Source organism: Macaca thibetana, chromosome 6, assembly GCF_024542745.1.
Source record: "Macaca thibetana thibetana isolate TM-01 chromosome 6, ASM2454274v1, whole genome shotgun sequence".
Classification (NCBI taxonomy): domain Eukaryota; kingdom Metazoa; phylum Chordata; class Mammalia; order Primates; family Cercopithecidae; genus Macaca; species Macaca thibetana.
The window spans coordinates 69,347,690-69,374,221 of record NC_065583.1 but is presented as its reverse complement, the minus strand read 5'-3'; the positions used below and the strand labels follow the sequence as shown (position 1 = coordinate 69,374,221).

Sequence of the window (26,532 nt, the reverse complement as noted above, 5' to 3'; positions counted from 1 at the left end):
TTAGGTATTCCTAGAGCAATATTTCTACAGGTAGCATAAATGATTGTGAAAGCCTGTTGGATCTTTTGCATGAAATGTGTCAGAATGTGTTTTGAAAGCTATTTCTCATTACTAGCCTTACAAAGTTCATTAAACATTCAGAATCATCGTTATTCTAAAACATACTGTTTACACAGTACAAAGAAAGCCAATCTAAGAATCTCCAGGGAAAAGGGGGAAGAAACTCTTAAGGGAGAAAATACTGACAAGAAATATTAAATCCACTGCAACCAGATCAGTAATGAGCAACTTAATTACTTGATGGCAACCTTTCACTAGTGTTTCATTTTCAGTAGTGAATGTGAACAATTTTGGTCACCCAAAAAATGTTTTTAAATGGGCCACCTTCTGAACAGTTGAGAAAAGAACATTTATGGGCACAATTTAGAATATATTAAGCAAAACAGAAACAGACTTAAAATACTGGCGTGATCAATAAAAAGTTTTCAATAGGAAAATAAGTGGGTATTTTTGCTTTGTTTTGTTTTGTTTGTGCAGAAATATTGAATTTTTGATCAGTAAGAGGGTACCTAAGAAGGAGCTACCTCCCACATGTGGGTTTTCACAGAAGAAACTGAAATCATTTCTTTGAGAAAGGTGTCATAACACATTGAGATCTCCCATCTGTCTAGTGTAGTTCCAGCCTCAGCAGACTCCACATAGAATGCTTTCCTAAAAAACTGTCCACCCTTACAGTGCTGTCTGGGCTATTATCACACAGGCTTCGTAGTTAGAGAGGGCCTCCGATTCAATTTGTGCCAAGCACAAGGGTTCTTAGCACTAAAGAAAGACCCTGGAGATTATCTAATCCAACTTCCTCATTTTTCTTTCTTTCTTTCTTTTCTTTTTTTTTTTCTGTGTGAAATGGAGTTTCGCTCTTGTTGCCCAGGCTGGAGTGCAATGGCACAATCTCAGCTCACTGCAATCTTCACCTCCCAGGTTCAAGTGATTCTCCTGCCTCTGCCTCCTGAGTAGCTGGGATTACAGGCGCGCACCACCACACCCAGCTAATTTTGTATTTTAGTAGGGATGGGGTTTCTCCATGTTGGTCAGGCTGGTCTAGAACTCCCAACCTCAGGTGATCCGCTTGCCTTGGCATCCCAAAGTGCTAGGATTACAGGCATGAGCCACTGTGCCTGGCCTTCCTCAATTTTTGGAAGAGAAAAAGATAACTCAGAAAACTAAAGCAACCAGGCCAGAGGTCCACATTAGGTCAAAACAGGTTTCTCAAGAGTGGCACTACTGATAATGTTTTTGTACAAGGCGCTTATTTGTTGCCAGGGCCTGTCCTATGCATCGTAGGATGTTTAGCAGCATCCCTGGCCAGTTGCAACCCCCCTACCCAATTGTCACAATAAAAAATGACTCTGAACATTGCCAAATGTCCTTGGGGAGAAGGCAGGGAGGACAAAACTCCCCCAGTTGAGAACCACTGGGTTAACAACTAGCATGATTGGCAGTCAAATCCCTCTGACTCCCAAGGTGCTCTTTTCATTAATCACACAAATACTTCTTGTTTTCAAGTGCATATTTTGGAATTAGGAATAACTGATTAATGCATTAAGCCACGACTAATACTGATTACATGTCAAATGATGTGATTAAAAATCTCTTAAAAAATGTATCTTATATATATGGTATGTCCGGCACACACAGATGAGTAAATGCACATATTATCAGCACATATGTATACGTGAGCCTGAAACTGCAGAATCTAAGAAACAATGAGTTATTTTTGGTTGGGTAAAATATAGTAATGCCACTGAAGAGATAGTTCAGGGAGAATCTCTCTACAAATGGTAAACTTTCTTACCAGCCTTAGAGAAATTCGCTACACATTGTAGCTATATACAGAATCATCTTTAAAATAACACACACACACAAGAAGAGACCTCATTGTCAAGTTGTTTAATCATCTTATTGTGAGGATAAGAAAACTCCATTTAAAGAGCTAAAGTTTCCTAAACTAAGTGCTTCAAAATAGTGCCAGATTGCTTCTCAAACACAGACGGAAAAACCAGACTTACAAAGGACACAGTTTCTACCACCAAAGGCAGCCTCTGATGTCAGACTGCCAGTTAAGTATGATATTGAGATATTACCTGTTTCTCTTTTTCCGGTGTTCTCTATTAGAATTTTCCGATTCACTACCACTGCTTGTGTTACAGCGTGAACGTGACCTGAAGACAAAATGGTAAGAACAAAAGAAAAAACACACGTTTATCACTCATGAAAAATTTCAGAAAGGTTTATATTGGTCCTCTGGAATTCATTTTGCAGCAAAATTATCAATCCAAACATCAAGAGCTGTATTATCCCTCTCCAAGTCAGTGTTTCTGAACTCAGTAAGACATCTGACTGAGTCGATAGCTCAGCGAAATGGCAATGCAGGGGAAATATAAAAACCGATTAAGGTGAATGTCAGCATGTTCCCAGAAAGGACCACAAAATCAATTACTTCCAACAGAACTCTGACATGGCAAAGCTGGTGGTGGACTAAATGTGGACACAAAATCTTGTAACCCTCCCATCCGCCCCACTGAGAGAGGTAGAGTTTATTTCCCTAGCCTCTTAATTTACACTGGTCTTGTGACTGATTTTACCAACAGAATGAGGTGGAAGGGATACTATGTCAGTTCCAGGACTCGCCCCTTAACATACTGGTAGCTTCTGCTTCCAGCCTAAAGAAGTGCAAAAGAAGTGTCTACAGAAGTGTAAGCTACCCAGGTGGAGAAACTATGCAGAGAGGTCCCAGGCCTGCAGCCTTTCCGCCAAGATGCCAACATGAAAGAGAAAGGCCCCCTAGATAACACAACCTCAGCTGTCATCTGACCACAGCCTCATGAAATTGTGAACAAGACTAGCTAAAAAGTTACCTGTTTAATTGACAGAATTATACTAGATAAGTACAGTTGTTGCTGCTTTAAGCCACTAAGTTCTGGAGTGGATTATAATATGGCAACAGATAAATGAGACAGCTCCTCTGAGACACAAGGGAGTAGGAAACAGCATAGTCTTAAGACGCAACAGAATGGAAGATTGGGAATCAGCTGAAGACAAACTGGTTTTTGAAAGTAAAAAAAAAAAAAAAGCAATAATACCCCCACTCTTTCCTCAACTCTGAACATTTCTAAATCTGCTAACCCTTCTTCCCTCTGACTCTCCTTCCATTTTTGTTTTTTTTACCTCCTCCTCTGCTTTAGATCTGAATCTTCACCACTGTTATGGGCTTTCCTGTGAAAACAAATAAAGACATTTAGGAAAACAGGAGATTATCAATTGGCTAAGGAAAGCACACCAAAATGAGTCTCACTTCAGTTTACACATATCTGTCATACATTCATTCATTCACCAAACATTTAAGTCATATGTATATGCCTAACCCTACATACGACATATCCCAGAAATATAATGTTAATAACATAACCTGGCCTCACTCTAGTGGGACAGGCAAACCGTCTGAATTCCGTTAATCCAATGATGAGGTTAGTCTGCAGTTGCAGAACTGCAATCCTCCAAGCTGATTTCCGCCATAGTGGAAATGACATCATCTCACTTGGATGCCCTTTCCCATACCCTGGGGCTCCAAATTCTCTTTATCTCTTCTCTCATAATCTCCTCCACTTCAACTCAGCAACCTGCCTCATGGTCATACTTTGGACTTCATCGTCTGTAAGCACCTCCAAACACTTTGCTCTCTTACCACAATCTCCTTTCTGTTTACCACTCCCCATTTACTTTCAAACAGCTTCAATGGGGCATCCTGGTTAAAGGTGTTGGCTCTAGAGCCAGACAACATGAATGTGAACCTCATCTTCTCCACTGATGAGTTGTGTGATTTAAATAAGTTACTTTTCTACTCAGTGACTTACTTTTAATAGAATCTCCTTTGAAGTCTGCTCTAAAGGATAAAATGAATTAATCTATTTAAAATGCATACACTAGGACCTGGGTCATTGTTAGCACTCAACCAAGATAAGCTGTTATTGCTTATTCAACTATTTCCATTCTTCCTTTTCTTTGATCCTAATAAGACTATCTATTGACCTGGCTACTCTCCACCAGCTCTTCACTTCTCTTCACTGTCTTCTGTACTCAGCTTAGATTTCCTAATCCATCATTTCAATAACATGCATGCTGATACTCAACACGTTCCCCAACTCTGTTTTTCATTCCGTCTTTTTGGCAAAATCTCAGGCATGGGTGAATCCGACTATGCAAGTTTTCTGGATCAGTTCTAAACAGCTGGTTGAGCAGTGCTGGAAGGAGTCACACAAAAGGGGCACATTACACTACAAATCCACGTTCATAAACCTCAAGTGGGGCTGCACCACGGTTCAGCAGTCCTGCCACTTTTTTCAGATCTAAGTACAAAGCAGTTTCAAACTCTTCATCCTGCAACCCTCTGACCTACAGTATCCCTGTTTCAGCAAATGACTTTGTTTTCTCCTTCCGAAGGAAAAAGTAGCCTCCAGATGGAACTCTTTCATCTTCCTGCTACCAAAAATAAAAACTTACCAACATCTTCCTCCCTGTTATTTATGGATTTATCCTTACTACCAAGGTCAGTCCCTCCACCAGTGCTTTGCGCGTCCCATCACCCCATGTCTTTTCAATGACTTTCATTAACTACCCTCTCACCTCTCACACATAGTCAACTTGCCCGTCTGGCAGACTCTTTTTATAAGCTATTAACTTTTTCAGTCTCTACTGTTTAAACAAACACAGACCTACTTTGAGTCCACATCCCCCTTCATCTGCCCAGTCTCTCCTCTCTCCTTCAAAGCCAAACTTCTTGAGAGTGGTGTCTATGCCCCATGCTCCATTTCCTTACGATCTGTAATCCAGCACCTTCCCACTCTGATCTCTTTAATGTATGGCTTACGTTACCCCATTTCCTCCAATACACTTATATCGAATAACATTAACAGCAATATGTGGTCCCTGTTCTTATATCAAATTTTGGGGTCACTATTTAGCATAAACACAAATTATACTGAAATTGGTCACAGATGATCTAAATAGTGTGCCAGGAATATGATTCCATTCTTTTGTAGGTTTTAAATTTTCCGAGAGAGGATACTTGCCTAAGTTTTCCATGTACATATCACTTGTTTAGGGTTCTTTTGCTTATCACTATTCTTCAAACTCTGAGAGAACTGCAAAACTCCTGCTATGGATGGATACGCAGGTAATCTCCAAGTTCCATTTATATCCCTCCTGGATCCCTCTGCCCTCCTGCTCATATCTGGACCACCCACTTTTGACTAACTCCCTTTATCATGATCCAAGGAACTCCTTTTGCTTCTTTGTATGGTGGACCCCACATCTCCAGGTCTTTTGGCAACTTGTCTGGGTTTTGGTAAAGTGTATCTTTTAGCTGCTAACAGAAAAAAATTGCATGACAGATACACTTTTTTGGGACCCACAATTTCTGAAAATGTCTTTATTCTATGCAAACAATTATGGTTATCTGGGCATAGACTCCTAAACTGAAAATAATCTTTCAGACTTCTCAAGGCAATACTTCTTTGCCTTCTTCCTCTGATATTACTGTGAAGCAGCCCAATGTCTGTTTTTTTTTTTTTTTTTTTTTTAGATGGAGTTTCACTCTTGTGGCCCAGGCTGGAGTACAGTGGCGTGATCTCGGCTCACTGCAACCTCCGCCTCTCAGGTTCAAATGATTTTCCTGCCTCAGCCTCCACAGTAGCTGGAATTACAGGCATGCAACACCATGCCTGGCTAGTTTGTATTTTTAGTAAGGACGGGGTTTTACCATGTTGGCCAGGCTGGAATTGAACTTCTGACCTCAGGTGATCCACCCGCCTTGGCCTCCCAAAGTGCTGAGATTACAGGCGTGAGACACCGTACCTGGCCCCAATGTCATTGTGATTTGTCACCATTTGCACATGGATTTTTCTCTCCCATATTCCCATGCCCCTTCCAAATCTTTAGAATTCTTTGTTAATCAATAATGTTTTGAAATTTAGTTATAATGAACCTTGGAATAAATCTAACTTTTCAATCAATTATGTCAATTGCTCAGTGGGTTCTGCTTTATAATGTCACATCCTTCAGTTCCGGAATATTTGCTTGTGCTGTTTCTTTAATAGTTTCCTATGTTTTCTCTGTTCTTTTTTCTTAGAAATTGTATTAGTTGAATGTTTGATATCTAGGTTTGATAATTTTATTATTCTTATTTCCATACATCTGTTTTATTGTGGGCTTTTTGGTTCCATTTTGGGGAAGATTTTCTTAATGTTACCTTCCAAATCTTTTACTGATTATTTTAAATTCTGCCACACTAATTTAAAGCCTAAAAACTCTTATTCATTAGTTCTTACCTTTGTATTGATAGAAATTCATGGATTTATTTTTTCATCTTCCTAAATAGTTTTTTAGAAATTTTTCTTTCTTATACTGTCTGTTTCCAGTGAGAATGCCCCCAATCCCACCCTATACCCCATTTGTTTGTTTTAGTCTCTGCCTTTCCAGACAGAAGCAATGCTCAAATGCAGGTGTTCATGGCTCTCTATTCCTATCCAAGCAGTGAGTGTTAAGGTGACTGGAGCCCTTTGGTTGGTGCAGAGCATGTTAATTAATGGCCTCACAGTAATATGAGGGCAGCTTCAATCATTTCAATGGATGATCCTTTGAAAGTAAGTATATGCAAGTCTTTTCTCTTGTACCTGGTCCATTTCCTGCAGTGGGATTCTCTAATCTCATGCCTGGGAGATACAACAATTTCATTGGAAGATGCTTTGAAAGCTAGTATCCATAGTCTTTTCTCTTGACCCTGTTCATTTCTTACAAAGGGATTCTCTAATTTTCTGCCTAAGTAATATAAGCCTGGATTCTAGTATTCTGGGAACGAAGAGAGAAGGGAGACATTTGGTATGCAAATTTTCACTCTCTTTATTTTTCCATGGCCACAATTTCTCTTTCTTCATTACAGTTAATCTTCAATTAAGACAAATGCTGGAGCTTCCTACAACTCTGTCATTGGCTTTGTCTTTTTGCATTCTATCTATACTATACACCTAAACAACCTAATCTCTATACTTCAAGTAACATACTTAAAATTATATTTCAGTCCATAAAGCAAATCTAGCTCCTGACTTACATTCAACAACCCATGAGAATCGTGCACTTGGACTTCTCAGAAGCACCATAAATTCAGGATATCAGAAACTAAATTGGCAATTGTCCCTTTCAAGCCTGTAAAGTCCTGATGATTCTATTTCTATGCAACACATTGAATTAAAAAAACTGAACAAGCCTGGGTTTCATTCTGGACAGCTCCCTCTCCTCCACCCCTCATACTGATTCTCCTACCAGTTTTACCTCCTACTGGCTACTGAAACCATCCACTTCTTTATATCTCCGCATCACCACCTTGGTCCATGCTCCCATTCTCTATTGCCAGGACTCGTACCATAGCCTGCTGCCTGGTCTCTCCATTTCTGCCACTATCCTCTTTCACCATTTCTCCACAAGACAGTGAGGGTCATCTTTACAAACACAAGGGTGATGTTATTGTACTTCCTGTAAAAAACCACTGGTCTAAGGACCAAAATCCTGAACAAAGGCCAGGTGGGCTGTAAGGTCTGATCCCATCTTTCTCTCTATCCTCATTTCTAACACATTTTTATTCACTCTCAGAGTCTGATAAACACTGGCCTTTTTCCTTTTCACAAAGGCTCCCTGCTTCTTTCCATTCCCAAGGCTTTTGCACATGCTAGCCCCTCTATCTGGTATGATCGTTCCTTTCTTTTAGCCTGTTTGTATCTCAGATCCTGGCTCAAGCATCCAACCTCAAGAAATCTACCCCAACCTCTTTGGCTCAGTGATTCAGCAAACTTCCCCTGATAGTGCTCATTACACGGGTGTCTATTTATAAAAAATTTATCACGCATTTACACTTATGACACATGTGTACTTTTCTGTATGCATGCTAGGTTTCAATAAAAAGTTTTTAAAATTCCCCTAAGTACCACATAGCTTACCTTCATATTACATATTAAAGTCATAATGGCACATATATTCCTATGACTCATATATTTATCCCTTAATAGCATCTAAGCTCCCAAAGGACAGGAACTTTGTCTGGTGGTAGCAGCACGTTGCATGGCATACAACAGGCATTCAAACATTTTTTAATGTAAAAGTGAAAGCTAAGGAGTGAAAATATACTGTACTACCAGAAAAAATGCTGGCTTTCTTTTTCTAGAACAGGAATGTTTATTTTATTATTATTATTATTATTATACTTTAAGTTCTAGGGTACATGTGCATAACGTGCAGGTTTGTTACATATGTATACTTGTGCCATGTTGCTGTGCTGCACCCATCAATTCGTCAGCATCCATCAACTCGTCATTTACATCAGGTGTAACTCCCAATGCAATCCCTCCCCCCTCCCCCCTCCCCCACCATGATAGGCCCCGGTGTGTGATGTTCCCCTTCCCGAGTCCAAGTGATCTCATTGTTCAGTTCCCACCTATGAGTGAGAACATGCGGTGTTTGGTTTTCTGTTCTTGTGATAGTTTGCTAAGAATGATGTTTTCCAGCTGCATCCATGTCCCTCCAAAGGACACAAACTCATCCTTTTTTATGGCTGCATAGTATTCCATGGTGTATATGTGCCACATTTTCTTAATCCAGTCTGTCACTGATGGACATTTGGGTTGATTCCAAGTCTTTGCTATTGTGAATAGTGCCGCAATAAACATACGTGTGCATGTGTCTTTATAGCAGCGTGATTTATAATCCTTTGGGTATATACCCAGTAATGGGATGGCTGGGTCATATGGTACATCTAGTTCTAGATCCTTGAGGAATCTCCATACTGTTTTCCATAATGGTTGAACTAGTTTACAATCCCACCAACAGTGTAAAAGTGTTCCTAGAATAGGAATGTTTAAACAAGCAGGCTTCAGGGTCTCCATGAACTTTGAAAATTATATGGAAATGTTTATATGTATTTAAATATGAACCTGTCTTTCCCTAGGGAATGAATCCAACATTTCACCAGATCTCAGAGGGTAGTATTACCCAAAAAGGTTAAGGATCACTATTCTGGACTCAGCCAGAATTTGATAGCCTGTATCCATCTCATGATAAACAACTGACAAAATATGAAATTTTGACATCTATTGCAAAATGTATTATCCTGGCATACAAAGCAAAATATAATTTCCTATTATTAAATTTAAGTCCTTGAGATTCTTCCATGCTGATGACATGTCTCGATTTTAAATGTCAATGTTAATCCAGCAATGTAGGGATTTGTGCCCAGTGCAAGGTAAATATGTGTGAAGATAGAACAAGACTGACAAGGATAAGGACACTTACAGGGCATTTATACTGGAAAGAAACAGAGAACAATGTACTTTAGTCTTTTTATGTCAACATGCAGCAATGGCTTGTTGCCTCAAAACACAGATCCCCAAAAGAGACCTGTAAGTGCACCAGGCAAAAGGCTCTAGGGATGCTCAGGCAAAAAGATTCTCTTTCTAGCAAATTTAAATAGCCTTCCCCCCGGAATTTGCCAATGAAAGGATCCTGTATCCACTCTCCACAATTACTTCTCTGTGTTTCACAGGAAGCCAGCGGAAAATGAACCTCATTGTAGAAGTCAAGTCTGGATTTGGGAGTGTATATGCTGCAAACTATTTCAAGCAATTATTTTGTATGAAAATATGCAAATTTAGGCATATTTTAGCAAAATTTAATTAAGTTCATTTTCAAATGTGTTAAAATGACTATCTGCTCAACATGTGTAATTATTTTATTTAGGGAGTGCTGACAAATTGCACTAATTAATTAAGGGTGGGAAACTATAAAACTCTATCTACCAATAATATATGCTAAATTGTCATCATCCATGCCAGCTATGTTGCCTCAACACACAATACACACAAATGCATTTTAAAGTATTTCCCAGTGGCGTTGCTTTGCTTTTAAGTATTGTCCAAGTTGAACCAACTCTTGGTGTTCCCAAGGAGAAAGCGGAGTAAGGGCTGAAGGACAGCTTTATTTAAATGAGGGCTATCACTATCTCCAACTTTTTCAGATATACAGACTGGGATTTCAATCCCATGTGTGCCACAGAGGACAAGCTACCATCATCTCCCTGAGCCTCAGTTTTCTCATCTGTAAAAGTGAGATGGTGATGCTGGGCTGAATATTTTTCATTGGTACTCAGCCTCTACTGACTGCTCTATAATCTGCCCTCTACTGCCGAGATAGAAAGCCTGGAAATTTTATATTCCTGGACACCTTTGCCAGCTGAGTTTTAGTTAAAAGAGACTGCAGTAAGATTTGAAGGCAGAGAAAGGGGAAAGTGATTTTGCTTCTAGTTGTACCTGTGGCATCAACTCTTGCACTCCTGAGAAGGGGGTGTTCTTTGTTTGGCTAAAGTGGTGGTACCTCCAGCAACGTCAGCAAGAACGGTCCCTGCCTGGCATCCATCACGGTGCCTGCAGCAATGTCAGCAGCAAGCACAGGCTCAGGATTGCCAGCTCAAAGGTGGAAACGGCTTCTGGTCTCTAGGTAACACCCACTTCTCTCTTCGCATTCCTTCAGTCCACAGGCAGTCACAGCAGCTAGATCTCTGAGTTACATCACTCTCTGCTTTTTGCACCTTCAATCCTACTTACACCTTTGCACCAATTCCCTATTTAATCCCCCTCTGCTAGAATCACATCATGCCTCAATACAAATGCCAGTTCCCAAAGAGTTGTTACTGTCAGCATTACATGAAATAGTATATAGCAAGCACTTTACTCAGTACTTGGAATATGGCCAACACCAAACAAATGCCTACTATTGCTCTATTATCCTATCTAATCACTGTTGGTCCTAATCTAGCCCCCTCATGTCAGTCCTACTACATGAAGGTAATATAGACCCTTCTCTTCTTAACCATCAAAGAATTTCAGTGAAGTTGAACTTGGTTTCAGAAAGTTGGGGGCAAAACTCTGGGAAACTAGCAGAAGCAAAAGGGATCAAGCAGGAAAGGGCCAGCAAGTGTGTATTAACTAGGGCATAGGTGGAAAGAAGGGCTTGGCTTCCAAACCTGCAGTGTGCATAAAAAGAGTCTTGATGGTTACCTGACATCATGAACTGAACTTCTTGTAATCATAAAAGTTATTTAGGCTGGGTGCAGTGACTCATGCCTGTAATCCCAGCAATTTGGGAGACTGAGGTGGGAGGACTGCTTGAGGCAAGGAATTCAAGACCAGCCTGGGCAACATAGCAAGTGAGACCCCATCTCCACTTTAGTTTACACATTTTTATTTTTTTAAAAAAAGGAAAAAGAGGCTGGGCACGGAGACTCATGCCTATAATCCTAGCACTTAGGGAGGCTGAGGTAGGTGGATCATGAGGTCAGGAGTTCGAGACCAGCCTGACCAACGTGGAGAAACCCCGTCTCTACTAAAAATACAACAATTAGCTGGGTCTGATGGTGCATGCCTGTAATCCCAGATACTCAGGAGGCTGAGACAGGAGAATCGCTTGAACCCAGGGGGCAGAGGTTGCAGTGAGCTGAGATCAAGCCACTGCACTCCAGTCTGGGCATCAGAGCGAGACACCATCTCAAAAACAAAAACAAAAACCACAAAAAACAACAAAAGGTAAAAGAAAAAGTCATTTATACAATGCCAATTATGTAGGTACTCAAAGTAAACCACAGTCCCTGCCACATAGGAGTGAAAAAGAATTTCACTGATAAGTCATTTCTACATCTTCCTCTCTTGCACCTGTCACACTGCCAGCCTGCTTTGCAGACAGGTCCAAAACTTCCAGCTAAGAACTTTTCTTATTAAGCATACACACACAAATATAATCCCTTCAAACACTCTAACCTTATAGGTAAAATGTAACAGGATTCATTTTTTTCTGTGCTTTAAAAGGCATTTCTCAGCTAAGAAGGCTTATCTTTAAGTGTAGTTTTGTCTTCTCAGGTAGAAACACTTAATACGTTTTATATATTAAGATATACTATCTCGGCCAGGCGTGGTGGCTCACACCTGTAATCCCAGCACTTTGGGAGGCCTAAGCGGGTGGATCACCTGAGGTCGGGAGTTCGAGACCAGCCTGACCAACATGGAGAAACCCCATCTCTATTAAAAATACAAAAAAAATCAGTCGGGCGTGGCAGCGCATGCCTGTAATCCCAGCTACTCGGGAGGCTGAGGCAGGAGAATCACTTGAACCCAGGAGGCGGAAGTTGCGGTGAGCCAAGATTGTGCCACTGCACTCCAGCCTAGGCAACAAGAGTGAAACTCCATTTCAATAAAAAAAAAAAGACATGTTGTCTCTACTATGTAATATACTATATATAATACATGTTTTTATATATTATATATACTATTTTTAGACACATCAGTCATAAATAGAATACAGAAAGCAAGTTCCTGCCAATATTTTATGAAATTATTCCCTAAAACTCTGGCTGTTTAAGATAAATACTTTGGGATTCCTAACTTATTTTATGTCAGAAAGAGTAAGCTTCCTGTTATTTTAAAGAGAAACAGTAATGTTGGTATAAGGATCACCTGTTATAAAGTCAGGCCTGGGACAAAATGCTTCTGTCAAAAACCGCTAACAGAGGGATTGTGTTCCACTTACCTCCTCCTCATAGGCTGTACAGAGTCATTGTCACTTCCACAGGAGGGGTTTCGGCGACGTGTGTAAGGGAACTTTGGTGACTTAGTGCGGTCGCTGGGAGAATTGTAGAGTCCACTGGAGAGAAAGATAAATGGTCAAAAAGAGCCCAGAGAGGTCCTGGGGGAACAGAGCCCAGCCCAGACCTAGAGTCATTCATAACTGCACAGCTGGTACCTCCAGGGGCATGTGGTTCTCTTTGCTGACAAGATTTATTGAAAGAGGTAAGATCTGGCAAATCAAATCATAAAGGTCATTATTTTGCAGGAATGCCATTTGTCTCATTAGCCTTCAGTAGTAAAAAAATGAACACATACAAATAACAGTACCAATTCATACATATGATGAATTTTCCCCTTTCTAAACACTGACTCAGCTAAAGGCTTTACATTCTATCTCAGCTAATCTTCTTATCAACCTTCAGCACTGAAGTACAATTATTAAACCTATTAAACAGAAAAAAATTGAAATATAGACTACTTAATTAAGTGGCCCAAATAAAGTAGCTAGGACACGGCAGGGTTAGAATTTGAACCATAAGTTACAACACAGGTCTGTCACTGGTTTGGTAGTTTGACCAGAGATAAACTAGACATATTCACATTTTTAGGAATAAAGGTCTTCCAGCATCACTATTCATCAGCTATAGTTTTTGACTTAAGTTTTTTTTTTTTTTTGAGACAGAGTCTCACTCTGTCACCCAGGCTGGAGTGCAATGGCGCGATCTCGGCTCACTGCAAGCTCCGCCTCCCGGGTTCACGCCATTCTCCTGCCTCAGCCTCCCGAGTAGCTGGGACTACAGGTGCCCACCACCACGCCCGAATAATTTTTTGTATTTTTAGTGGAGACGGGGTTTCACCGTGTTAGCCAGGATGGTCTTGATCTCCTGACCTCGTGATCCACCCGCCTCGGCCTCCCAAAGTGCTGGGATTACAGGTGTGAGCCACCGCGCCTGCCCTTGACTTAAGTTTTTAACCAAAACCATGAAATGGACAAATTATTAATATGTCATTTAGAGTTTTCAGAAACATATTACCTTACAGGCTATTTCATAGTATTTCCTAGGTTTCCTTTTTGCCTTTCCAGGAAAAAGTTTCATGTTATAAAACATAGTGTAGATTTCCAATTCAGAATTCCCAGCCCCTCTCTCCCTGGGTCACACTCATTTACAGTGTGCACACTTTATCCACGGCGAGCTGTGATCAACCACCCAGCAGCTGGATTCCTTTATTCAATGAGCTGCAAGTGCTAACCCCTTTTCTACTGTCTCCTTTATAAAAACAATGATTCCCTTTACCTCTGGGGGCCATTTTCTTCCCACGGTGCATGAGATTTGCTTCTTTGGGTATCAGGGCTATTTTCATTCTTTGCTTTCTTAAAGCTTTAAATTAAAAAAAAAAAAGTATGAAAAATAAATTAAGTAGAAAATAAAAGTAAACTCATATACTTACTTGTTAAGTAAATTTTTTTTTAATGAATGTTAAGATGTGCACACTTATTTGCTTGTTTTTACCTGTGACTCTAAAAAGAACATGAAGGCGCTGCCTAAAAAAATCTGTCTCCAGCAAGCACCTTTGGGTCTTTCCCCCTCTTTCTTTCTAGTTTTACTGCTTTAGTCAACAGATGCCAGGTCCATCAATCGTTAAGAAACGCTAGAGTCCACCTGCAGGAGAGGGAGCAAGGGGAACCACAGAGCCAAGAAAAGAAGAAAGCCAAGGAGGAAGGACCTGGGCTTCCCAGGATCTTCAGCCTGGCTCCCTTTTTAAAACAGTGATCAGAGAATCCCTGGCTCCAGGCACTGGTCTGAATCCACACAGGTCGGTCAGCCCTGGGCAGGTTCAGGCTACTCAAACTGACCTTTTCCCAGCTTCCGCCATATCTTGGCTTCATCCCTCCAGATCAGAATGACTTTCAAACGCTATTTCCTGACCTAGTATCATCTTTCAGTCCTAAGAATGTAAATGTAACTGAGTTGTTATTCTACCCTCAACAAATTGTTTTAGAAATCCATGGGGAGACACAGAGGAAGGGACTAATCAGAATCCTCCAGGCACGGGGCGGGGTGGCGGGCGGGTGACCTCTCACATCCTCAGGAGTCTTAGCTTCAGATAAAGGTAGAGCTATTTAACTCCAAATTCACTTTTAACCCTGGCTTTTTTTAACTCTGTATAATTGTCCTAGGATACAGTCATAGCAGAGTACTTTATAACTGCCAACAAAGAAGAGAAAGATGACAAGGTAGTTAAAAAAAAAAAAAAGAAAGAAAACAGACTTGCACCCTAGTATACTATCCATGAAGGAATTAATGTAAGCCTATAAAATTATGTATCTGACAGAGGCATATAACCCATAATATTAGTAGATAGTAGCTAAGTTATTATTTTTATAAAGGCTAAAAACCTCTACATATTCAATTCCCAAAGTAAAAGCTTATCTTTTGAAATGAAGAAAAGTAACAAATATGGTAGATATTTAATACAATAGTAGAAAGTATATGTGATCAATAAATCAGAAAAAGCAAAGGGAAAGGAGAAGGGAGACTGGAAAAGAAATAGGGAGATAAAAGAGGAACTGAGAGAGTATACAAAAGTTAAATAATAAAATCCTGGGTGACAAGTTAATTGCATTAATTCCCTAAGGTATTTCTCATCTGAAGCTTGAGAGAAAAACTTTGGTGGTGCTTCAAGTACCAGTATCATCACAGGAATGTGGTTGCAAAGGGGATTGAAAAATATTGTTAACATGGCCACACAGCCCAAAGCAATATACAGATGCAATGCTATTCCTATTAAACTACCAACATCATTTTTTCATAGGAAAGAACTATTCTAAAATGGAACCCTCCCTCCAAAAAAGCCCAAACAGCCAAAGCAATTCTAAGCAAAAAGAACAAAGCTGGAAGCATCACACTACCTGACTTCAAACTATACTACAAGTCTACAGTAACAAAAACAGCATGGTATGGTACAAAAACCGACAAAAAGACCGATGCAATAGGATAGAGAACCCAAAAATAAAGTCACACACCTACAACCATCTGATTTTCAACAAAATCAACTAGAACAAGCAATAGAAAAAGGACTCCCTAAATGGTGCTGGGATGGCTAGTATATGCAGAAGGGTGAAACTGGACCCCTTCCTTTTACCATATACAAATATCCACTCCAGATAGATTAAGAACTTAAATGTAAGACCTCAAACTATGAAAATATATATTAGAAGAAAACCTAGGAAATATCATTCTGGACGTCAGCCTTGGTGAAGAAATTTATAACTAAGTCCCCAAAACCAATTGCAACGAAATCAAAAATTGACAAGTGGGACTTTAAAGGGCTTCTGCACAACAAAAGAAACTATCAACAGAGTAAACAATCTACAGAACAGGAGAAAATATTCACAAACTGTGTATCCGACAAAGGTGTAATATCCAGAATCTATAAGGAACTTCAACAATTCAACAAGATGAAACAAACAACACATTAAAAAAGGGGCAAAGGACATGAACAGGCATTTTTCCAAAGAAGACATACATGCAGCCAACAAATACATGAAAAAATGCTCACCTTCATTAATCATTCAAAAAAAGCAAATTAAAATCACAATGAGACACCATCTCCCACCAGTCAGAATAGCTATTATCAAAAAGACAAAAAATAAAGATGTTGGCAAGATTGCGGAAAAAAGGGAACACTTATACACTGTTGGTGGGAATGTAAATTAGCTCAGCCACTGTGGAAAGCAGTTTTGAGATTTCTCAAAGAACTTAAAACAGAACCACCATTTGACCCAACAATCCCATTACTGGATATATACTCAAAGGGAAACAAATCATTCTACAAAAAAAGATATATGGCCAGGTGCGATGGCTCACACCTGTAATCCCGGCACTTTGGGATGCCAAGGCAGGTGGATCACAAGATCAAGAAATGGAGACCATCCTGGCCAACATGGTAAAACCCTGTCTCTACCAAAAATACAAAAATTAGCTGGGAGTGGTGGCACACGCCTGTAGTCCCAGCTACTCAGGAGGCTGAGGTAGGAGAATTGCTTGAACCTGGGAGGCAGAGGTTGCAGTGAGCCAAGATGGTGCCACTCCACTCCAGCCTGGAGACAAAGCGAGACTCCATCTCAAAAAAAAAAAAAAAAAAAAAAAAAGACACATACATTCACATGTTCTTGCAGCACTATTCACAATACCAAGGACATGGAATCAGCCTAGATGACCATGAACAGTGGACTGGATAAAGCAAATGTGGTACATATATACCATGGAATACTACACAGCCATAAAAAAGAATGAAACCACGTCTTTTGCAACAACATGGATGCAACTGGAGGCTATTATCCTAAGTGAATTAACACAGAAACAGAAAACCAGATACTGCAGGTTCTCACTTGTAAGTGAGAACTGAACACTGAGTACACATGGACATAAAGATGGGAACAACAGACACTGGGGACCACCAGTGGAGGAGGAGGGCAAGGGTTGAAAACTACCTATCAGGTACTATACTCACTACCTGAGTGATGGGATCATGCACACACCAAACCTCAGTGATACACAATTTACCCATGTGACAAACCTACCGGCACATGTACCCTTGGACCTAAAATAAAAGTTGAAAAAGTAAGTTTTTAAAAGGAGGACTGTACTCCTTCAGGACATTCTAAAAACGCTTGGGATTGGAATCTCATGGAAGATTCCTGTTCTTATGCTGAACATACCAAAAGCACACCCTGTACATACAGATGAAGGTGACTCTGTTTATCCACAGCTATGAGGGTGACGAAGGGAAATAAGGTAAACTAAAGTTATGCAATGATAAAGAACTTGTCATCCTAAAAGGAGAACTGGTAAACGTCTTAGAACTAAACAAAACATAGGCAAATCCCTAGGTAAAATATTACAACTCTGAGAATCTTCAGATGTTAAAGTTATCTTGCTGAGAAATTATGAACTGTATTCCTCGAAGTAGCCACAATACAGCTGAATGAAGACACAATTATTTACCAAAAAAAAAGATCAAGTAGATGATCTAAGAAGTCTTTGCAGGTCACATATCTCTGACTGCTGGGATTTCCCCATGATGTATGGGGGGCAACCCCTATAGAGAAAGTGAACTCATGAAAGCTGCTCATTGTTGTTTATAATGCTGTTCCGTGAACATAACTGGAGATAAGAAAAAATGACTCTGCAACAGTATCTTAACAGAAAACAAGGCTGAGCTCTCAGGGAAACAATCCATGTAATATATTAAGAAAAGGCTTTTCCACTGGGGAATGCCCCTGGGAAAACAGATGCAGAGGACCATGACAAGTCTTCATACATATGCAATCACTGACTTCTGAGGCTCTGATGCCTCTAAATGCCATAAACCCTCTTTCCAGGGCCACAGTTCAGTGCACCACTATAATGAACACAGTACATTAAACATGAATATCATCTACTTTATTTTACAAGTCTCTCTGAGTTAGTCCATTATATCATGCCATTTTAAAAATCACAAGAAATTTTCAATTTTCTGCGGAGAATGCAAACCACAGACAATCTGTGAGTTCACCTTGCTGTGACAAAAAGAGCATTTTCTTCAAATAAGAGATTCAGGTCCTGATGTTTTATATTTTATTGGTATTTTAATGTATTATTTGGCCCAGAGAATATTTACTGGAACCCATGGATTAAAAGTATTCATTAATCATCAAAGTTAAAAGATTTTTAACCTTGTCTACAGAAAAAAGATCATTTTTATAACTGCATATAATTGTACATTTCTTCAGTTAACTTCACTGACCTTTTTACTGGTGAAGGTGCAATAATTTTAGTTGTTCCTTCATTTTCTCCATTTTCCATGTGTGTAGTTATCCTACTGATGCTGTTTGATCCTAGCAGAGGAGGAGAAGGAAAGATGGAAGGGAGAAAGGAAACAGTGATAAGGAAATGCAGAGAAACAGAAGACTTAAATTAAAATGCAATTTTAGGGACACTGTGGCACATTTTACTGATAAATTATAACCCCAAATAAATAACGAATCACTCAATAAATTGGAGGTACTATTTTCTAACGTGTACTAAACCTTCAACATAACAATGTCCTGGGGGTCTAGGCTATTTTTTTCAGACTTCAAAACTAAGTCTCCACATCTTTAGATGTTAAAATAACATTCACTTTAGACTATTAAAATGATATTCTGAGATATTTAGTGCCATATATTAGAATATAAAACATAATGATCAGGTTTTGATGACTACATTGTGAACAAGTTTCTCAGCATATCATGACAGTCCCCATTTGAAATCAAACCAAACAAAAAACTTCAAACCTGAAAATATCCTAACTCATAATGCAGGTGTCAAAAAACGAGTAATATGCATGTGATCTGTATCACTCACATATAAAAAAAAGACATTTTCAAATGTGTTCTTCATGCAAACATTCCTAAAAACCTGAAACTGAGTTTTTAAAAGTTGTTATTCCACAGATTTGCATACATGCTAGAGGAACCAGCAGAGGGAGCCCACAGCAGACACAATGTTGGAAGTCATGATCAAAATAAACATAACCGAAAGGTCTGGGCCCTTCTAGGAGGTCTGACTTCCACTCTCAGGGCAGAGATGGATAAGCCTGCAGGAGTGAGGTGTGTGGGCTCTGGGAACAACTCTTCTCCAGTTGCACGCACCTCACTCAAGGAGGAGGCAGTTTAAATGAGCAGGGGAAATCAGCACGCACAGATGCCCACAGGCCCTGTTCAATTAGGTCTACGTGCCATGCAGGTGTGTCTTCCTCAGAGCTACTCCTGCAGGGGTATGTAAGAGTTACAATCCTTCAATCCAATGCATAAGGGTCACTAACTACCGAGAATGTCATGAAGATGAGTTTGTAATATTAATAAACACTAATATTTATTCAGTACTTACTGTATGTCAGGTGCTGTTACAAGCGCTTCACATCTATTTACTCATGTAATCCTCAAAATAATCCTATGAAGCAGATACCAATGTTATCTCATTTTAAAAGATAACAAAAATGGGCCTTTCCCAAGGTCCCACAGCTCCTGAGTGGTGTGGCAAGCTATGAAGCTGGGCAGTCTGGCTGCAGAGACTTAGCTCTAAACCACAGACTACTTTCACCTGTGGCCCACCCACAAGCAGCTCAAGAGTCCGTCTAGATTAGGAGTCAACTGGAAGAGATGGACTCTTAAAAGGGCAAGTGGGCTGGGTGCAGTGCCTCATGCCTGTAATCCCAGAACTTTGGGAGGCTGAGGTGGGTGGATCACGAGGTCAAGAGTTCAAGACCACCCTGGCCAACATAGCAAAACCCCATCTCTACTAAAAAATATAAACATTAGCTGGACATGGTGGCAGGTGCCTGTTATCCCAGCTACTCAGGAGGCTGAGGCAGGAGAACTGCTTGAACTGGGACCTGGGAGGCGGAGGTTGTAGTGAGCTGAGATTGTGCCACTACACTCCAGCCCTGGCTACAGAGTGAGACTCCGTCTCAAAAACAAAACAAAACAAAAAACAGCAAGTGAAAGCGATGTTCAATGAGAAGAACACCTGAGAGCGAGGCAAGAGGACAAGACAAGAGAAGCACCTGAGCACCCCTAAAGTTGGCAAGTTTCCTCCAGAGCAGTTGGGAAGTATGTCTGGCTACCCATCAGGAAAGATAAACATTAATAAATACACTTTAGACAGAGAAAACAAAGGGTGGTTTCAGATAAGAGTTCCAAAAACTGTTACTCTAAGGCATTTGACACGGATTCCATATCTGAATTGTGTTCCTATTTTGGAATCTTGAAATGAAAAGGTGATCCTGAAGACACCTGTGGCACAAAAGGTAAGCTCACGCTGGAGCCACTACCAATAACTGAGCAACATCCAGAAGCCAGGGATAAGAAAAGAACAATGTTAGGGTAAATTCTGCCTAGTGTGAAAAATGGAACACAACCAATTAATCCCCTGGAACTACTCCACGCACCATCAAACATCGGCAGTGGCCGGTCACCATCTTAGTCACTTTTGCCATAACCATGTGACCATTAACAAAATCACAAGGGCAGATTCTCAAAATTGCAGGCAAAGATTTGGGATGAAGTTGCTTCTCACAGGTAGAACTCCATGTAGTACATGTCTGGGGCAGTGGCAGAAGGGATGAATTCTTTTAGGTCCTACACAGTAGGTGTGCCCTACCATTAGTTTCTTTTTTTTTTTTTTTCCCCCCCGAGACAGAGTCTTGCTTTGTCACCCATGCTGGAGTGCAGTGACATGATCTCAGCTCACTGCAACCTCTGCATCCTGGGTTCAAGCAATTCTCCTGCCTCAGCCTCCCAAGTGAGTGGGATTACAGGCACATGCCACTGAGCCCACTAATTTTTTTGTATTTTTAGTAGAGATGGGGTTTCACCATCTTGGCCAGGCTGGTCTGGAACTCCTGACCTCAAGTGATCCACCCACCTTGGCCCCTCAAAGTGCTGGGATTACAGATGTAAGCCACCGTGCCCAGCCCCGGACATTAGTATTTTTAATTGTTCTTAATAAGCTTTATTTAAATGTGGTGGTATTCTTAGTAGATATTACTAATATTTAATATAAATGAAAAGGACCTTCATGTCCTAGGGCTGTTTTCCTAGGCAGGGGGAGGGGGGCACAGCAGACAGACCAATACCCAGTGTCAATAACACCAATTGAAAAATGCTGAGTAAAGGTGAACATCCTGTTAACCAAGGCCCTGAGTAACTAGCTTAAGAATAGACCTAGGTTTGCTCTGACCCTTATTCTCTTTAGACTGACTACCTTTTTCTTAGTCTAATAACCAATTACCTTAGGAAAAGTGCAGTTGCCTAATCACCTTCACCTGTTTCCCCTCCATCCAAAAATTAATAAACACAGAGAGAAAAACAGAATATTTTTAAAAAGAAAAATCGCAAACTATGTTTATATATTTGCTTAAAGAAAGCAATATTTGGATTTTCACAATGTCCGAATCATAATTTTTAAGATGAAGCATTATTTGGATGGTTTTCCAAAATAATTTCAGGAAAAAAACATCATGTGAGTGCTCTTTGTCACAAACACTCACAACCAGCATAGCCAGACTTTTTCAAAATAAATTGTTCTACTGTCAGTAATTTACTAATATGATAGTGCTATAACTCTCATATACTCACTGTAGATGAGATAAGGTATAGTCAGTAAAACGACTTAATTCATGGTTCCTTTATATTCAAAATGGTAAACTACTGTTCACTGTTAACATGTACAGTATATTTTATTTTTTACTTTTTTTAGGATAGAATCTTGCTCTGTTACCCAGGCTAGAGTGCAGTGGCATGATCTTGGCTCACTGCAACCTCTGCCTCCTGGGTTCAAATGATTCCCTTGCCTCAGCCTCAGGAGTAGCTGGGATTATAGGCATGAGCCACCACGCCCAGCTAATTTTTGTATTTTTAGTAGAGATGGGGTTTCACCATGTTGGTCAGGCTGGTCTCGAACTCCTGGTCTCAGGTTATCTGTCCGCATCACCTCAGCCTCCCAAAGTGCTGGGATTACAGGCATGAGCCACCGCGCCCAGCCAACATGTACAGTCTTTTTATATGAACTAAATATCTCTTCATCTGTGTTCCCCTACTCTATAACAAATGTGAACTAGACAAGCTGGGTTTTAAAAGCCTGATTAGGAAGACTACATGGGGAAAAACCACTTAGAAGCATTAACTTACTAGGAGCACTTCTGAAGTATCTATTCATGTAATAGTCACATGCTTCCATTGGGCAATATGTTTTAGTTTTATGTCATTAAATATGTAACTTAAAAGTAGTAAATATACTTTCAGAATAATATATTTTAACCACTGTTCAAATTAGTAAGATTTTACCATACCACCATTTGAGATAGCTAATCAATTCAGTAAAGCTAGGTTATATGTTGGTAATTGAAATCTGCAGAGGTGAGAAATTTAGGTTATGCATTATTTATGTTTACTGACTTTCCATTTTGTTAACATGCACCACTAAATTTTCCTTTTCCTCCCCTCATCATACCACCTTCCCAAATCCCTCCTACATCAGCTCAGACTACATCGGGCTACAGAGAAAAGTGACCTGACAAACCCATCCCACTAATGGGCTTACATCTTCATGGATTACCTGCCACAGAATAGTTCCATTTTGAAGAGGAATAAAAGGAAAGGCCAAATATTAATTAAAATAACCAATAACAAGAGTATTTCAGGCACTGTTCCAGAAAATACTTTGAGATTAGATAAATCTTTTCCCCCACCACTCCTTTTTCATTTAAATATCAGACATAAGAAAAGGGTAAAACATACATATATAAACAGTTTAACAAATAATTATACAGTAAACCACCACCCACTTCAAGAATTAAAACACAGAGGGCAACCAGGCGTGGTGGCTCACACCTGTAATCCCAGCACTTTGGGAGGCCAAGGCGGGTGGATCACGAGGTCAGGAGATGGAGACCATCCTGGCTAACACAGTGAAACCCCGTCTCTACTAAAAATACAAAAAACAATTAGCCGGGCGAGGTGGCGGGCGCCTGTAGTCCCAGCTACTCAGGAGGCTGAGGCAGGAGAATGGCGTGAACCCGGCAGGCGGAGCTTGCAGTGAGCTGAGATTGTGCCACGGCACTCCAACCTGGGCGACAGAGTGAGACTCCATCTTAAAAGACAAAAACAAAAGAAAAAAAACACAGAGGGCAATTTTCCTGCACTTCACAAATCAACCCATTTGGAGCAATTCTTTACTTTTTGGATAAAGTTAAACAGTTGCTTTCTGCCTAAAATATCTGGAAACACAGATTATGTGTTTCATTTCATAAAATATTTATGACATGTAAAACAATTTTTTTTAATAAGGCCTCAAAATCGTAATAAAATGAGGGATACATCATTGTGCACCCACATGGCTGCCAGAACAGTGCACCACCCATGGTAGGTACTCAATGAATGTCTATTATTAGAAAGGATGTATTTGTTTCTACCATTTTTGCCACTAGAGAGGAAAATTCAGGATAATGATCTTTATTTAATAAGTACCAAAAGTAAAACAAAAACTAGTAATAGATGTGGTGGTACCTGAGATGCATGTCAAAAGGACATGCAACAATATACCTTGCAGGACTGGGCTGCTTCTTAGAGTTTTAAAAGGCAGTCTTCCATGCTGCTTCAATTCACAGCCACAGGTGATCTGTAATCAAGATCAGTTACTGACATATGGCTATTGAGGCTTCGAAGTAAATCTCCATTTTACTTCAAGTAAAAATAATATTAACTCTAGTGAGGCCACTTAGAATTAATCAAGAGTGTCCAATTCATTTTACATATTGTTCACATTAAAAAGACAAAGCTCGATTTCAAAAGGCTGCTCGTATTTTGAAGAGCATGTCAGTCAGGGGACTGCTATCATTTATTAATGAGCCAAATCTAGCTCACGCCCTGTGATATTTGTTTCTGGGCTGTTAGACACCATGGCTTAATATGCGCACACACAATTCCCTGTAGTATATACAGTACTGAAATGCCAGTGTGCAAAGCTCCAGGGTTTCATCTGTTCATTTTTAATACACTATATCCAAATACTTCCATCCTGTCTGCATCAGACCACTACCAGTCCTTTGAGTGGTTAGATTCTGTTCACACTTGAGTACCTCCATCTTTAGTGATCCTTGCCTTCAGTTCAGGAAGAGTGACTGTCAGAAACAGAATGAACTTTCCCAGGATCTATTTAGCTACTTGATTTGGGGGCAATTCTTAAAAGTCATCCCTGTGATGTCAAGATTTGGTGATGAATATACACGTATTTTCAATTACAAAAATACTTTGCATTTAAATAGGATTATGAGTCTCACAAAATTCATAACTCAATTTGACACCTGTCACATAAATCAAATCTTTGATGTTACTTAAATGTTGCCGTTCTTTTTAATGTTTAAAGTGAAGGCTGAATGTGTGAAATTAAAATGAAAAAAAAAAACGTATTTTGGAAAGTGAGAATACCTCATTCTGATACATGGGGGAAAGAATACATGGCTAACAAGTAAAACAAGGTTGTGATATATAATTTCTTTTAAAAATTCTCAAATATAAATTTGTAAACTTTCAGGTTAAATTTTATCCTACTTAACAATCACATTTTATTTTCTTCCCTAAACATAAAAAAAAAAAACTGTATAAAATGCTTAAGAAAAATAGTAAGTAGATTATAGCTAGTCTCAACACAATAAGTTATTAGGTTTCAGTTAAGACAATCTGATTTATAAGACCTAACCCAGTTCAACTTATCAGAAGATATGATATTTATGAATTAAGAATTGGCCAATAATTGAAAATATATTTTAGCTCTATTTCTCATACTGACAGCTCAAAGTGACTTTGCCTTAATTTCACCAACTTTAGACTGGGTACTATGGAAAAAAATGGCATTATGGCAAATTAGCAAAATAAAACATTCTTTTTCTATACCACAAATAATGGTCAAATAGCTAAATATTCAAGAAAACCCTATATAATTTTCCTATCATCATGGAATTTTTTTTTTGAGGCGGAGTCTTGCTCAGCCACCCACTCACTGCAACCACTGTCTCCCGGGTTCAAGCAATTCTCCCATCTCAGCCTCCCAAGTAGCTGGGATTACAGGCACCCACCATCATGCCCAGCTAATTTTTGTATTTTAGTAGAGATGGGGTTTCACCATGTTGCCCAGGCTGATCTTGAACTCCTGACCTCAGGTGATCCACCCGCCTCAGCCTCCCAAAATGCTAGGATTACAGGCGTGAGCCACCGCATCCAGCTGGAAAATTTTGTATTTGGCAAAACAGATGCTCATTAAACTCTATAAAGCAAAAATACTTTTTAAAACACATAATTTGGAAAATAAAGATGTTTCTGCATCCAATGGCTAATTGCTTAAAGTTTAAATACCTGGTTCATCCCCAAAAGGCAGTCATATTCCTTCTTAAGAATTCCTGGGCTGAATATAGTGGCTCATTCCTGTAATTCCAGCACTTTGGGAAGACAATGCAGGAGGATCGCTTGAGGCCAGGAGTTTGAGATCAGCCTGGGCAACATAGCGAGACGTATCTCTACAAAAAAATTTTTTTTAATTAGCCAACCATGGTGGCCTGTGCCTGTCATTCCAGTTATTCAGGAGACTGAGGCAGGAGGATTATTTAGCTCGAGAGTTTGAGGTTACAATAAGCCATGATCACACCACTGCACTCCAGCCTGGTGACAGAGACCCCATTTCTTAAAACACAAAAAATGTTTCTGTCTTCTAAAGTTCCAAGAGTGATATTTAAGCAGTTGCCTCTTTACTAGAAATACATAGACTTTGTAGACACCAATTTTGCTACAGAAAGATCAAACAAGGCATTCTAAACTGCAAAGCTGGAGGGCAGATTATAAAGAATGGGTGTGGAGGAGAAAGATGCTAGGAAAACATGTCTACGCATGAAAGATCCCCTCCCGAGTTGTTCTGCTTCCAATTTCCTCTTCCCTGACCCAGTACTCTCCTGGATCCCTCTCCTTTTGTCATTACCAAAATGATAATTTGGGGCTGAGTGCACATAAAGGCACTTATTCCTCTACTCTTCCCCCAGAGCTAGAGAGGCACACACAGGGTGTGGAGTTAGTCATAGACAGTGTGGGTCAGAATGCCAGGTTCAAATACAAGAAAGGGATTTGTCAGGCTGGGAAGGCATCTGCTTATTCCCTTACACCCTCAAAGGGGTAGGATGAGAGAGTTCTATCTGAAGACTTGTAATCTACACCAGCGTGGAAAGACTGCCAAATGTGGCAACAGCA

General features: G+C 39.9%; 2 protein-coding genes across 3 annotated transcripts in view; one reads left to right on the top strand and one right to left on the bottom strand.

Annotated features, from left to right (window-relative positions):
- The window catches only part of SRP19 (signal recognition particle 19), an 823,764-nt gene that overhangs the window by 140,947 nt on the left and 656,285 nt on the right, over positions 1 to 26,532 (top strand). The window lies entirely within an intron of this gene.
- EPB41L4A (erythrocyte membrane protein band 4.1 like 4A) overlaps positions 1 to 26,532 on the bottom strand; it is a 275,596-nt gene that overhangs the window by 49,425 nt on the left and 199,639 nt on the right. For both annotated transcript variants that reach the window (XM_050793057.1, XM_050793056.1), the window contains exons 13-17: positions 18,504 to 18,594; positions 14,009 to 14,092; positions 12,676 to 12,789; positions 3,226 to 3,273; positions 2,142 to 2,219 (exon numbers count right to left, since the gene is read on the bottom strand). In XM_050793057.1, coding sequence (XP_050649014.1) covers positions 2,142 to 2,219; positions 3,226 to 3,273; positions 12,676 to 12,789; positions 14,009 to 14,092; positions 18,504 to 18,594 — 415 coding nt within the window. The remainder of the gene's footprint in view (positions 1 to 2,141; positions 2,220 to 3,225; positions 3,274 to 12,675; positions 12,790 to 14,008; positions 14,093 to 18,503; positions 18,595 to 26,532) is intronic.